The sequence below is a fragment of the Falco cherrug genome, chromosome 3 (genome assembly GCF_023634085.1).
Source record: "Falco cherrug isolate bFalChe1 chromosome 3, bFalChe1.pri, whole genome shotgun sequence".
NCBI classification, from domain to species: Eukaryota; Metazoa; Chordata; class Aves; order Falconiformes; family Falconidae; genus Falco; species Falco cherrug.
Genome location: NC_073699.1, coordinates 88486982 through 88503458, shown reverse-complemented (window position 1 = coordinate 88503458; position 16477 = coordinate 88486982). Strand labels below are relative to the sequence as shown.

General features: G+C 37.7%; 1 protein-coding gene across 9 annotated transcripts in view; it reads right to left on the bottom strand.

Moving 5' to 3' along the window:
* PTK2 (protein tyrosine kinase 2) overlaps positions 1-16477 on the bottom strand; it is a 223860-nt gene that overhangs the window by 95465 nt on the left and 111918 nt on the right. For all 9 annotated transcript variants that reach the window (XM_055703764.1, XM_055703765.1, XM_027809156.2 and 6 more), the window contains one exon: positions 14936-15023. In XM_055703764.1, coding sequence (XP_055559739.1) covers positions 14936-15023 — 88 coding nt within the window. The remainder of the gene's footprint in view (positions 1-14935; positions 15024-16477) is intronic.

Genomic DNA, 16477 nt, shown 5'->3' with positions numbered 1-16477 from the left:
TAGCATGGATATGGATCTATAGGCCGAGGCCAACCGTATGAGGTTCAAACAAGGCTCAGTGCTGGGTCCTACACTTGGAAAACAACAACCCCATGAAATGCTACAGGCCTAGGGAAGAGCACCTGGAAAGCTGCCTGGCAGAAAAGGACCTGGGGCTGTTGGTCAACAGCTAGCTTAGTATGAGTTGGCAGTGTGCCCAGGTGGCCAAGAACGCCAATGGCATCCAGGCTTGCATCAGAAATAGCATGGCCAGCAGGACCAGGGCAGTGATTGTCCCCCTGTACATGGCACTGGTGAGGCTGCACCTTGAATCCTGGGTTCAGTTTTGGGCCCCTCACTACAAGAAAGACATTGAAGCGCTGGAGTGCGTCCAGAGAAGGGCAACGGAGCTGGTGAAAGATCCAGAGCACAAGTCTTGTGCGGATGAGGAACCTGGAGTCCTGCAGCCTGGAGAAAAGGAGGCTCAGGGGAGAGAGACCTTACTGCTCTCTGCAATTACCTGAACGGAGGTTGTAGTGAGGTGGTTGTCAGTCTCTTCCCCCAGGTAACAAGTGACAATTTGTGAACAAGAAGAAATGGCCTCAAGTTGCACCAGGGGAGGTTTAGACTGTCTATTAGGAAAAATTTCTTCAACAAAATAATTGTCAGGCATTCCAACAGGCTGCCCAGGGAAGTAGTTGAGTCACCATCCCTGGAGGTATTGAAAAGACAGGTAGATGTAGTGCTTAGGGACATGGTTTAGTGGTGGACCTGGCAGTGTTAGGTTTACAGTTGGACTCAATTTATCTTAAAGGTCTTTTCCAACCTAAATTAAATGAAATTATCATGTTATCTATTTATTTATAAGATACAGAAGACACATTCCATTCATCTGAAAGACTGGGCGAAGAAGGCATTGCAGAAATAGTTTCTGTAGGGGGAACTTAAGGTCCTGTTCTTCAGCATCAGGTGTAACACACTGCCTAATGTTATGAAATGGCTGAAGAGGTCTCCCATATGAATTACCCAGAATCACACTGGGAAGGAACCTGTGGAGGCCATCTAGTCAAGCAGGGCCACCTAGACCCACTCGCCTAGGACCATGACGAGACAGCTTTAGAGTATCTCCAAAGATGGAGGCTCCAGAACCTACCAGGACAACATGTGCCAGTGCTTAGTTACCCTCACAGTAAAAAGAACAAAAATGTTTCCTAATGATCAGAGAGAACTCCCTGTGTTTTAGTTTGTGCCCATTGCCTCTGGTTCTGGCACTGGGCACCACTGAAAAGAGCCTGGCTCCATCCTCTTTGCCCTCTCCCTTAAAGTATTTATAGGCATTGATAAGACCCCCCCATACCAAGCCTTCTCTTCTGGCTGAACAGTCCCAGCTCGCAACCTTTCCTCATAGGACACGCTCCAGGCCCTTTATCACCTTCATGGCCCTTCACTGGACTCTCTGCAGAAGCTTGATCCTCCTTGTGCTCAAAGTTGCTATAATGCCTGAAGGTGTTTTCAGGAAATTTGGCAATTCAGAAGGCTGGGCATTTCTGACCAGCCTGTAGTGCTTAGTATCGTCAAGCGCCAACATGGGAAGAAGTTTCCCTGGAAGGACGCTTCTGGAAACAATACAAAAAATGCTGAGATTTTGAGTCATATCTTTTCTCAACTAGCATCCATTTACAATCACTCTTCATTCTACTGCAGAACTGCACCTGTTAGTAATGGCATAGTATTTCCCTAAAAGAAAATCTCCTATAACCAGGGTTTTGTTTAACTTTAAATCAGAACTGCCATCTAGATGCCATCATAAATGGCAAAACATAATAAACAGAAAATTAAATTAGAACTTCTGTTCATCAGTACAGACACAAAACCTGTCCTGCATTGAAACAGTCAGACCCCATCTCAGAGCAGTTAAATCAGGAATGTAGTTTCCAAACACCAGTGTTACTACCATAAATGACCTCTGCGGTACACACAGGTGGCAAACAACAGAACTGTACTCCTCGTCCACAGGTCTACATGTAGATATTTGAAGAAACAAACTGAAGATGCAAACTCTACATGAGTTCAGTTCTCATATGGATGCCTGTATAAAGAAATGTATCAAGTTAAAAGAAACTATACTCAATTTACTTCTTGTTTATATTACCCATACTGAGGTTTAATGAACTTCAATTGTACTTTAAAGAAAAGCTTTTATTTCATTCTCCTACCCTTTTTCTGAGAATTCACCTTTATGTACAGGCCAAGTGACTTCGCCTAAAAAGCTGTCATACCTGTTTACAAAATGCATTAACTAGCCTGCCTTACATCCACACAAATCAAATATCCATTGGCTAGTTCACTTATCTTTAATAAAACTTTTTTTAAAAAGAAACTGAGCATTCAATTTTTGGAGCCACTGCAACAATTTTGCACCACCAGGAAATGTCAGAGATGTTATCCACCTATTCCTTGAGGTATTCAGACACCAAAAAGAACTGGCTGTAGTGAAGTATTTTTTCAGTCCTGGCATATAAAACTTGCCCTTGCAGAGACTATGCTAATTTGAGGCTACTAGTACAACCTGATCAAATATGCATTCATTTATCTTCACAACTCATTGCCTTGTAGATCCCAGTGCTGAAGTACTTAATTTGTTAAACTAAACAGCTTAAGAACATCTTCAGTTTCATGCAAACATGTTTTAAAATGCTGCTAGCCTCAAGTAACTACTGTTCCATAAATAAATAAGCAACATTACCCAAACATTTAAAAGTTCAGGGTTTCTTTCCTCTTGCCCTCTGGCTTGTGAGCTTTCACAAATTCCAGTCATGTTTTCCCAGTTTGACTCTGTAAGTACAGGCACCAGAACTTGACTAAGAAAATTCTTAAAAAGCAACCCATCCAAAAAATTCGGAAGAAAAAAATAAGCATTGTGAAAATTCTCAGCTTCTTTGCAAGACAAAAGTGAGACATTTTCACCATAATGCTGCAAGTAGACAGTGATATACTGGAATGCATCATTTTGTTAGTGTGACAAGCAGAAATAAAAGGGCATTTTTTTGCAGACCCCAATCTAGAAGAGATGGACAAACATGGTATTTCATAAAGGTGGAGTAAATTACATACATTCCTTCGACATCAGATTTCAGCCAACAAAGACTCTACTCTCCCCTGCTGATTTATTGTGTGGGGTATGTGCATATGTGGGTGTTGCTTCTGAAGTTCCTTGGTACAGTAAGGTGGAGTTTCAAGTCTTTCATAATAACTACATTATATGGTTCAGCCAGAGAAGTGGGATAAAAATGCCTTTATCCATCCAAGAAATGAGATGAAAACAGAAAAAATATCCCCCCTCCAATGTCCAGAAATGACTAACCAGCAGTGTTCACAGAATCAGTCATGACACCCTCTCATCAAAATAAATAGCTGCACCTCATTACCATAAAACACTGCATATAGGTTATACACACCTTTTTTATTTTTGTGTTTAATTTTTGGAAGGTATACAAAGAGATTATAGGCTTCAGGAAGCCTATGGCCATAATCTTGTGGTCTAATTAGATTGAGCAGTGTCTTACTATGGATCGCAAAGGTAATAAATTGATAGAAGGAATTAATTTTATCTTGCTTTTTTCAGAAACTTGTCCGCACACATTCTTCTTTAAATTTCAGTAAGTCTGAGGGAGTGGGAGGCAGATTCAATTTCTAGTCCCAGAATACTAATGAGAACTTCTCTTATCACCTTTAATTTTTCTTGACTGCTTGCTTTGAGATGGCATTAGATCAATGCATGAACTAATGCTCGTGCAAATATTAGATAAGAATTTTTCAAGAGGTTCAGCACAAGCTGCATAACCTCCTAAGGAAAAAGACTGAAGAAATATTAAATGGGAGAGACGCAAGAGATAATTTAATGGTAATTAAGTGCACTGCCATGGGGCAATTGAATAGTTTTCCTAGAAGTCTTTTGTGTTTTCTCAATTATTACTTTCATTATTATTGTTGTTAATGTACTTAAATGAGATAAATGAGAGTATTTTTCCTATGTTTAAGAGAAAAAAAGGCCCTGTCTTTAAGAGCATAAAGGCTATATACAAAGGCACAAAAATGAAACCCTGACAAATCTGAAGAATTCTACCATTTTTTTCTGTTTACTACAACTTCAGAGTAAGTACATTAAGAGGGAGGATGAATCTTCATCTGTGGGTTTTGGAGATACTGTTATCTGCATACTCCTGTTACACCTGCAGAACTGCCCTCCTTGGGGGTATGTGCGAACCTTTACTTACAGCTTGCAAGTTCATTTAACTGTATGCAACACCTAGAAGAAGGCTGAAGAGCACATCATCAAGTTCTATATATTCTTGAAGAAGTTCAAGTACCACTGCTGTTGTTCTGCTCCTCATTTCAGTTGTTCAGAATGGGATCTTTCCAAAGGCTAAACCAGAAAATATTGTAGTATGTTATTTAATATACATTAATTTTACGTAGTTTTAAAGAGAACAGCAACTTATAGAAACCTGTCACACAAACCTGGTTTTGAAAAAGCCACCCCCAAAAACCAACTAGCTAAACAAGAAACAGCAAAGCAGCAACCTGTATCGATTTCCCCCAGTCCAATGAAGCCTTTGAAGTACTCCTGCTAACTGAGTGGCATTACTTCAGCTACACCACATACTAAAGACCAGATGCTCTGGCAATGATAAGACTAAGTGAAGCCCATAGTCACGTCAAATACTTCATGGTCACGACGTTTTAGCAATAAAAATGCATAAAGATTAACAAGGCAAACAGATTAGGCAAACACTAGGATTAGGAATTAAATGTTATACTACCAAAAGCCTATATACTTTTTATTTGGTTACAATCAAACCCACAAAATATTATGCCTAAAGTGAATTAACTTTGGTTTATGTTGCTTGCAACACACTTGCTTCCACTCTAGCAGAATGTGCTTATCTGAACTTGCAGAGAAAAACATATTGGAAAAACAGTTTAAAGAAGACAGAGATAAAAATAATTTCTTGATGCAAACTGTGGTACTGATTTCAAGCACCTTTTCCCTAGGAATTTTTTTTTTTTTTTTTTTTTTTTGGGGGGGGGTACGTTTTCTAACAAGTTTAAATCACATTTACAGTCAAGCAGGTGTATGCTTGGGAGGGGAAGGATTAGTTTAAGTTCCATTAAACATGGTATAATGGAAATGCGAACTATTTCAGGCTTCTAGTGAGCGCTAGTATAATGTCCGTGTTAGAAGATGTAACTGTACTTGCATTTGCTCATTCACAGGCTGGCAAACAATAATTAAAGTGTGACTTATGCTTCAAATTAGTAGTTAACTTGCTGGGGTGTAAAACATGAATGCCAAGCATAAATGCACCTCTCAGAGGTACAAAAAAGTAGTCTTTTACATGTTCTGATAAAACAAAAAGTGAAACAAAACTGTCACTCTGCCCCCCCCAACATACACTACCCCTGCTCAATAAATACATGTTTAGAAAGGGCACTAGTATTTAAAGCAAACAAGACTTTACAAGTCCAAGATAATCCTATGCCATCACATATTTCCTGACATATTAATGTCCTGATATTCAGCAAAAAATCACTTTGCTTGTTTACTTCTCACCAATATTTTCTGAATATTGCTTTCATCACTGTTCTTCATTGGTTAGCCAGAAGAAAAATCTCTCATTTCTCTAGTCTTTTAAACACTAAAAGTTCAAAAATACTCTTGAATCATAACAAAAGACAGGAGGTGAACACTGAACCATGAACTAACAAGCTTTTTCCACAAGGAAGACAGGCACGTGAACAAAAGCCCAGTTTCATTTCTGATGTCTGACTTCGAAAACATTTGTTCTTTTACTTGAATGGGCAAATTACTGACAGTGCAACTTCTAGATTTCTCAAAATTTAGTAAGAAATAATGGGCACTTTCCTAGCTATATAGATGGCTAACAAATTCCAGCTGGTGTAATTTAAAACAAATACCAGAAACAGAGGAAAGCCCATGTTTGTGAAGATAGAGAAATTAGAGAATAGCCCTACGCTAGCACACATGACTTAAGAAGAAATCTATCACAGGCCTCGTATTTTATATACCAGCTGCTACTTTCAAAAGCCATCTGCTTCACTTTTCTGCACACAATTTTTTTATGCAGCTGCAGTATTTCAGAAAAATGTTCACTCAGGCTGACAAGCCATCTTGCCAGTGCAGTTCATAAAAACACCACGCTGGAATTAATTTTTTTTATTAGGAACATGAGCAAAATCATTCTGAACTTAGTACTGAATGCTTTCCAGGAGTTCAGGGATTTAAAAAGAACCATACATTCTGTGCCTTAAAAATATATTTTAGGTTTAAATCTGCTTATATCCTTAGAAACTAATAAATAAAATTATCAGACTTTCTCCTGAGTTTTCTTTTCAAGCACAACTATGGTGGAAATTCTTTAGCAACAGTACTATCAAATCATGTCTTAAAAATCGTGAATACCAGTAATTAGCCACTATGCTGTCTTTCCTAGCTCATATAACGTTACCAAGAAATTTCCCACCGGATAATCTCCAATTTTTCAGAAGGACAGTTTAAAAATAAGCAATCTATTTCTCCTGGTTTACTTTCAATGCGCATGACCTACTTACACAACTTAGTCCTTTTTTATTTCTTTATTTTGAATTGGCACTGCTTTGAAAACTGCATTTAAACAGCACTTCAGTGGTTAAGTGCCCCCTTAAAGAGTTAACTGCATAACCAACTACATCACCACCACAACATATAAGATATTTAGATAAACAAAGAAACAAAATGTCTTCCGTACTCCATTTAGTAAGCAGTGTAAGAATTGTACTTACAATAATTTAACAAAGCATGGAAAACAAAGATTCACATTACATCATTTTATCCTTATTCATTTATTCTAGCCAGGTATTTTTAGCTGGTGGTTTTTATGTTAAGAAATTATGTACTTGAGTTTAATTAGTGGCATTTATATTAACAAATACAACCTTCCTGTATCTGCAATAATTATTTACTTATTCTCCTTTTTAACAGCTGACATGTGGTTTAGTACCTGCTTTTAAACATTCAAGTTTCTAATACCTGAAGGTATTTTGGTGTTGGGTTGGGGTTTTTTTAGTTTGTTTGTCTTGTGGTGTTTTTTTTTTTTAATAGCCCACTTGGCCACCACAGAACTGCTCAATCAGGATCTTCATTTTATACTCACGCACAATGCTTCTGGTTACATTGGTCCTACGAAAGCCCAGTGAAATTTTTCCCGTAATCTACCAACTCTCAAATTCCAGCTTCTGTAACATGAAAGTCCAGAATACCTTAGTACATCCATTGGAAAAGCTGATCTTCAGCAACTACCTATGTGACCATGACAATGATTGAACCATGTACCGCATTTGTTTTCCCAACAATTTCACATTCAAAATGCAGAATGTTCCTGTGTCCAGAGTACTCCTGTTCAGACTGCGTTTTGTTCCACACTTGCAGCAGGTACCGCATGGAAGTCCACCGTGAGCCACAGCGCAGCTCTTCCATGGTACCCTATCAGACATAATTATCTCAAATACTGTGCGGCTTCCACTGTAATCTTTCTGGGTAGCGTTAAAATTCACCACAGAAATGCTGTAGTGTACTCTGGGGCAGACACATCATCAGATGAATGCAGAACAGTCACCCAATATAATTGCTTATATCTGTTATCACCAAACTGCCAAGGAAATGGCTCCGTCTTTTCACAGCAGAGCCCACCCTCATCTACCAACAGCAGGTGCCTGTAGGACACTGAATTTTCTTCACTACAGAATCAAAATAATCAGCTTGAAAGAATAAGGTCCCGATCCACCCTACAACAGCTTCAGAAACCTTACGCAAAATCAACCTTTCAAGATTTCTGCCTCATCTGCTTTGAATGAAGTACCATATGCACAACAGCCCAAAGCACGCTTCTAATGTCATCAGTATTTTTAGGAGTCACCTTAATGATTGTAATAGTAGGGGTTTTTAATATGCTCAGGAGGGAAAACGCATATGTGTTTCCAGCCCTGTTTACCCATCTGATAATATTAGAACTACAGAAGATAAGTCTACATTAGGGAAAATTAAGGCTTTGGCCTCTTCTAGTGGAGTTAAAAGCACAGATTCACTATCAGGATAACATTCATTTGCCACCTGCCCTCAGCTGCTCCTCCTCTTCGTCTTCCAAGGTCACAGTCTCTATATTATCTAGAGGTGATCTTTGACATCTCTAACTAATTTTGGAAGCTCCTCTGTTAATAATAAGGGCATTAGAGATAGGGTGGGGGGAATCAACTTCTGACGCGGCTTTGTTAGGGACAGAATGGCTAAAAATGTTCCCTTCTGTCCGAGTGGGCTGATCTCCAGATGTCACTGCAACAGACACTGCTGCCTCTCAGATCTTCAATAAAATAGGACTATACTCTTGGGAGCCATCTAGTAGTCAACCTACTGAGCATGCCTTGCTAACAGCTAATTTTATACTTCTCTTTGACAAAGAATTTTGCTTTTCCAGAACAAATGAGTCCAAGTATCAATGTAAGTCAACTTTTTTTTTTTTTTTTTTTGCCTCATGAATGTTATATACTACCAGATACACTAATCGGAGTAGCATTTTGTTCAAGATTACTATGACATATCCATGCATCAGTACATGGAAACCTGTCCTGAGCATTTAAAATTTATCATCTTGAATTAAGAGTAATTCACATATGACTGCAAGAAAGCCAACAAACACTGTTTTCACCACTCAGGATGACAGGTGGAAATATTAAATCAAAGCAGCCATTTTTGTCTGGACTGAGCTTGGCTGACTTGTATTCATAAATACCTCTTAAATAGTAAGTTTTACATTCCTATCATACAGCGCTGCTAACATAAAACACACATCTGACACACAAGATTTGGAAGAAACCGAAGCAGCTACACAACTATACAAACAGCAAGATCTACAACAAGAATGTCAGCATAGTGTTGAGTGTGTAAATCAACTTCTATAGTTAAAAAAATTATTACTTTGTGAGATTTGCAAATATGAGTATATTGCAAATTTCAGGAATTTCAAGAACCCGACCCCTGTAAAGGGTATCTCATAATTACTTTTTCAAGCCATGAGGAGCAGACAGGTGATGTTCAGTTCTATGTATAATTTTTTAAAAAATATTTTTTTAATATCTTTCTAAGCAACTGCAATTCTTACATTTATTACCACTTCCCTGTAAGGCACAGCTTATGTGTCAACCATTAATTCTTCCTGAAATATCTTTTTTTTGTTTTATTTTTTGTTTTAAACAGGCTGCCAATATTGGGAACACTGCCAGCTTTTCTCCCTATGTCCTTGATTTTCTTCAAAGCTTTTCCTGTCAAAGTCATTTGCTTTAGGTCTCCTATTTTTAAATAACAACATCTCTTATACCCTAATAATTAGGTTAAAGAGTCTAATTCCCAGCCTGCACTTCAAATTATATCTCATGCACCTAAGCCTTATAAAAACTTAATCATTAAGTTGCTACAGTAATTGCCTGGACTTAAAATTTCCTGCATGTTGGGGACAGTGTTATGAAAATAATTTAATTTGCATGATGCACTCATCTGCTACAATATAAAACAGAATTTTCATTTTAAAAAATACATTTTAAGTGTAAATATTATCTTTACAGACTCTACAGAGACACAGAGAAAAAGTGTTATTTGTCTATAAGAAACTGCCTCCTCTTTCTTTAAAGATTTTTTTTTCCCCAGAAGAAAACAAGTAACACTTTTTTCTCTTTTCTTTTCAAGATCACTCTTCTTATGAAAGTGGTCCTGCATTGTACTTGTCTGGTGAAACACAGGATTTCTGTGGCATAGAATTCGCTCAATTTTTGCAGAACATCATTTATCTGCCCTAACTTTGAGATCATCCCCTTTGCTTACAATTCCTTCCCTTGTGCATTACACAAACTTCAGCTCATTTTAAAAAGCAAATCCAAAACATGGTCCAGTCCCATGGTCTCCTTTATTTTTTATATATGTATCTATACCTCCAAGGCAGCTCCACACTGCAGGCTAAAGGCAGCAGAGAGAAAAATTCTACACTGATAAAAACAACCTTTTCTTGTTCTTTGGGATCTCAAAAAGAACCCAAAAGTTACTTTAAAAAGTCTTCTGTTTGAAGCACAAGGACAGCAACAATGAAACAACTGATGACTGAGAGCTGGTTCCCCCCCACCCCCCATACAGATGCTTACTCCCTTTTCATCAAGGGATAAACCATCTCCAATTACTGGAGGCTAACATGTTATTCAAGGATAAATGTGTGCAGGCTCTTGTCCCACAATAAAAGGAAGGCAATTCAAGTAGCTTACGTCTGATTCTCATTATATGAATCTTTTTAAAACCTGTATTCTATCTTGATGTGAGATATGTCTTTCCTTCCTCGCTCAGCTATTAAGGCAAGAGAGAAGCCTGTCCCCTTTATTTCCACCTCCGAACAGCTATGTCACTGGAACAGAAGGAAAGGAAGACATTTGCCATGAATTTTACCAACACTTATTCAAAGCAACTGGAAATGCTCTGAGAAAGTAAAAGAAAAATGTGAAATCTAATTTTCATTACTCAAAAACCTAATTTTTATTCCTCCTTTCATACCTTTAAGCTTGTTTGCTCAGAAGTTTTCTTAAAAAATGGTAAAAATTCAGACGAGACAGATCTTTATTCTTCTGAGATTCACAAAACAGTCAACAGAAAGAAGAAAAAAAAAAGAGGTTACTTATTGATAAAAATTAGATTACAGTACTTTTACTCAGCAATCCTGTGTACTTCATGTTTAAGGCTTTGCAGGCAGGATTAGAGTTCACTTTGGTTCAGATTTGGGTATACAATAACAGGGGACACAACTGAAGGCTGGCACATAAAACCTATGAGGCAAGCATCTGCCAACTGTGCAGACAACCATAAATCGAGCATTTCCCCATTTCTGAATACTTTAACCTCACAATTCAAACAGCACTGGGTGGGATCCAATTTGCCTAATCTGTCTGAAATTGTAAGCAGTTGGGCCCAAGGGAATAATGCAGTCAATGCAGCATTACCACCTAAATGCTCCACTTCAGGGGGGGGGGGGGGGGGGGGAAGAGGAGACACCTCTGAAGACCTGTCTCGTCTGCTACCTTTGACACCTTCCAAACAGGTAAGTAATAAAAGACAGAATTCTAACATTAATCTGTTGATCACAGCTCTCAACTGGGATGTAAAATGACATGTCTTGAACACACAACTCCTCCGGTCAAGAGGAATGGCCTAAGCATCAGGCTCTACCCCACCTCAAGTCTCAAACCTGAAGCACAGCCCTAAACATAAGATATTTTGAACGAACCCCGTGGTATCACTATTAGTATAAATAATTCAGATGTTACTAACAAGTTGCATGGTGTCCCCCCCTCACACACACACTGATTTTAATCCTTTGCTCTACAGATTGTAAACCAGGGGCACTTCTATGAAAAGTCTCTTTAAGTGCCCTGCTTCCAATTAGGACAGCTTACGCCCACTGCAGATGGCAGAATGACCGGCACCGATTACAAACGGCTGCATGTCAAGCTACAAACAGTTCTGGTCATAGGTTCTTGATTTGTTCAATACTCTTAAAAAAAAAATATATCCAAAACAAAGAAATGTCACAGCATCCTTAAAATAGCAAAATCAAGGAGGAAAAAAAAAAGGGAACAAATCCAAAAGATTTCACATATTAAGTCCAAGCTGAGAAGACTTAAATGCTTGCACCAATTTATACAGGGCAATGCACTCATTGAAGTGAATGGGAGTAGTCATGCATGTGAAGTTACAAACGTGTGCCAGTTTTCAGTTTAACAGCCTGGTAATTGTGGCTTGGGTTAACTGTATGAATAAACTGTGTCTGTTGACAGCGATTAAGGTAACATTTTGTTATCCTTACAAATGTTCTGTGTTTTTCTGGAAGATTACAATCACTTGAGGATTCAGCCTCTTACTCAAATTTTCAGCTTCTTTTTCAACAATAATGCTGCTCTGCAACTCAAGTCAAGAAAATAATCATATTTTCTAAAATTCAGGGACAATTCATGGGTGACTGAGGTCACCATATTTCTTTTCCTTCTCTGTGAATTTTTTAATTTGATGTTTTACATTTTTAATAAGTCAGACAACATGTGCTTAGATGTTAGCAAGTTAGTAACAGGTTCTCAACCTCATCCTGAAAAGAAGGATTTAGTCACGGGCAGCATCTGGTCCTCAAAATTATTTTTTTTCTCATTTATAACACACCAGACAACAATGTATTTGACTTTCATATCCATAAAAACCAGTTTGATTACAGAAGCATTATTCTGTTATATTTTTAAAAACTAAAGTGGGTCCTATGTTCATTATTCCCAACATAGTTATTTCTGTGCAGAAAGCTGAAGATATCTATGTATGCATGCACGATTTATGTACATTCTGTTGTTCTTGCCTATATACAACATAATGTGTCTGAGAGCTGTGCTTAGTAAGAGGATGGTAAAATATTGCAGGAATGACAATGAGAGAGGAACAGACTGTGAAAAATCATCCTTCCTTGGTTTTCCATACCCTCCTCTGTTGTAGCTCTGTTTTATGATGCAGTGTTACTACTCAAATTCTTTCCCTGCCTTCTTTTCCTAAGTCAGTGGGGTTGTGTTAACACTCTCAGAGATAAAACTAATTGTCCTAATTTATTCAAGAGGCCAAGTGAGACTTACAGAGCAAAACAGAATCATGGACAAAGAATGACAGCTCTGGAAAGGTGTGCACCGTATTTCCGTGACAATGGAGATCCAAATACCTTGCAGCATCCCAGAACAAAGAACTGTGACTTTTGAAGCACTGGGTTTAGAAATACCTCACCATAAAGTGGAGAAGAAATGGGAAGAGGGGAAAAAAAAAAAAAAAGGTATGGTGTGCTGAGCAAGGAGACAACGTCTGATTTTCATATTAGAACTGAACTAGGATTCAGAGCATTGTCAGATACACGCAACTGTAATCTTTGCATATCAGTTCCTGATGACCTTCATAAACCTTCTTGCTATTCTGAGCCATCTGTATATTTTTCTGTTTCCCCAAATTTAGTAAAAACGTGTTTCCCAGAAATTGCTAAAAATATTTCACTAGCATTTTAAATTCCTTGCTTGTAATAAATATTTCTCTGAGGCACAAATGAGGGGGCACTGTAGACTTCCCAGCTGTTGAATAGGTAAATGATGGAGTTCTGGAAATTATTTTGGAGCTCACCATCCACTTTTGCATCATGGGAAACACAAATCTTCTAAGTTTAAAGCCAGTACAAACAGTCACTTGCCGCTAAAGTAAAAAGGAAAATGACTTTGCTGTTGCTACAAAATACCCTGGCAGTACTAAAAAGTCACCAAAATCCAGACATTTTTAAGCTGAAGCAAGCATACTGCACGGATCAGTGCTACACTAGAACTGTCTTCTCAGAAGTCAACTCCATCATGTATCAATACAAAAAATTCATCATGTATTAAAAAAAATTAAGTTATTTACCTAAGACAGGAATGTGTTCATATACAATAAAGGATAGAAGACATTTAAGAAATGAGAACAAGTATGTTAATACTATATTGTTTTGGATGAAGTATTGAACAGAGGGGAGTATTATCTTTTCCTCTTTTTAGAAACTCAAAAAGAAAATTTAATCTGAATTACTATTTCCTGCTTCTTCATCTGCAAATGTGTCTGTTCACAAGGGCAGAAGTGTGCCATGCTTTGGACCAGCTCAGTAATATCCTAATTTTAGGGGATGTTGCTCAAGGATTATGGTATGCCTCAAGCAAGCAACCTAAGATAAGGATATTTTTGAATATGGCAGATACATAAAAACAACAGTAGTCCATGGGAATAGTTTTGTCTGGTAGAAGCCTTTGGGGTTTGAGTAACTTTATCAGCACTTCATATTGTTGTTTCTTTGACATAACAAAATGCATCAGGTAAAAAAATTTTCCTATTTCAAAACAAAACTCCAGAGCTTTCATGATGCAGTTCTTGAGCTCTGCCATTTCAGCTGACTTCACAAGCACTCTCCTCCTTATCTCACTCCTACCTTATTCCACCTCTATCATGACAATACTCCATAAAATGACTCCTCTAATCTAGATTAAAACTGATCCTCTATATAGTAGTATAAAGTATTTCTTCAAACTTAACATAAAAACATACCTGGCTCACCAATTTGTCACTATTAGTAACACAAACTGTTTGTTAAGCACTAACAATATTTCAGTTTATGAACATAAACAACGTACCATACAGACACTGAAAAAGACCCACCGAATACAGCAAATAACTCCAGGGTTTAATTTTCACAGATGCATAGATTCTTAGGGGATATGATAACCATTCTGGTCCAGATACCTCTAAAAGATATCCCCATGAATTTTTACTTTCACCTTGCCAGTCTACAAGCAGATTAAAATTATTTAAGTGAACAAAATGAAGATTTAGGTGCTTAACTTATAGAAACTTTTACTATTAGGCAGTTTTGCTAAACAGTAAGAGAAACTGAAATCCAGAAAATGACAAGTGGAAAAAACATTCCATGGTTGTAGTGAAATTTGTGCATGCAAAAATACAGAAATCCAGATATTTAATTATATGTGAAGTAACTACAAGAAGCCAGCTGAACAATAGTAAATTTTATCCAAGTTAAGATGACAACCACAGAATTACCTCGTCTTTGGAAAATATTCCTCACCAATTATCAAGGAGAAAGATGCCACGGGCTTCATGCCCTTTCTGCTTTATACATGCAGCCTTAAATTTTACTAATTTCTGTTTCTACTGTAATACGCTATTTGCATAAACAAATTCACAAGTTTCCAAATTCAGCAAGAACAGCAAAAATGCAAAATGCAGAAAATTCAGCAAAAGTAGTAGCACTGAACATACCTGTTGATAGAAAAAATTTAGAGTTGGCTTGTCCTCAGTGAACTGGTTTAGAAATCCTTTTGGCAAATACCGAATTCTCAATTCATATCTGAAAAGCAAGAAAAAGAGACAAGTGAGCCGGTGAGACAAAAAGAATAATCAAGATTTCCTCACCAATATAAGACATCTTCAAGCATTCTTAAAAATAAGGATAAAATCAAAACAAACCTAGAAAATTAAGGGAAAATTTCCTCTTTTGACTACCCAGAGAACTAAACTGGAATAAAGATGTTTACCAAAGACCTTTGTAATGGAAGCAAATGCAATGCCTTCTTAAAGCTTCAGTGAGGACTGAAGCATCAAGATTTGGAGCAGGTAAGCTATCAGGTCCAGATCCATCAGAAGGGAAGCCCCACTCAGGTGATGACAGCAGATGATCTGCCCTAACCACTGACATGACCCCCAGCAACAGCTTTTATCTTTGGTTATCACAAGTATGGTATTTAAAAACACAGATCCCACTGCTTCAAGTAAGAGTGGCAACCAGTATTACCCACCAGGAAGCCACATCCTGCAGACAAAACAACAGCTTAGTCAAGGAACACGACTGCTTCTCTGATCAAGTGCTGTACTATTCGCCTCTGAATCGTTTTGAAGGGTTTGAAGGGATTTCTCTGTAAAAAGGTTTCCTACTTCCTTATTCTTCATCAAGATGTATGCAAAAGCTGAATGAAACAGTTTTCAATGTGACATTCATATTTTTCAAGTCAACAGTACACCACGTTCAGAACTAGCTTTGATTGATGACCTACATCAAATGTCTATCTCTTCTAAATCCCTGAACTTCTGCTTCCAATCCCTAAATTCTGTATTACTGCTTTTCCTGGGGCAACAGCCCACAATATTTGACACACACTGCATGCTTCCTCCTCTAACACATTCCTGCACTGAAATTCTGATAATAAATGCCCTCATCCCTTTGGGTGTGCCAACAGCGTTTATCCTAAGTATAAAACACTTGACAGCCCTTCCCCAAATAAAGTATATTTAACAATCTACTCATGATAGTAACAACAAATATTGCAACATTTCAATCTGTTGGTTTCAGCAGGACAAGAACTTTTTAGCAAGTGATCTGGCTACCTGTAACAAGTTTTATACAGGGATTTTATAAAAGGTACTAGGAGTCCTGCTTACAATACCACTGCAAACATAAGTTGCAGTATTCTTTGCTTTGAAATCATTGAAAATACGTTGTCCCATTAGAAATCATTAAAGTAAGGAAAACATTTAGAAACTGTAAACACACACACACACTGTATACAAACTAGGAGTACTTGGAATGAAGATTTTTCATGGTATGGGAAGTTTATTTCATGAAGGAAAATGTATGCTCAGTCTTCTTGTTCACAAAAGTATGTTCTTAACCTCAGAAGAGTTTTCAGACTGTAGAATATAAAAGAGAGGTGAAGAACACCTGAAGGAGCGTAGATTCAAATTGGACATACGGAAGAAATTTGTTACCATGAGGGTGGTGAGACACTGGAAGAGGTTGCCAGGAGA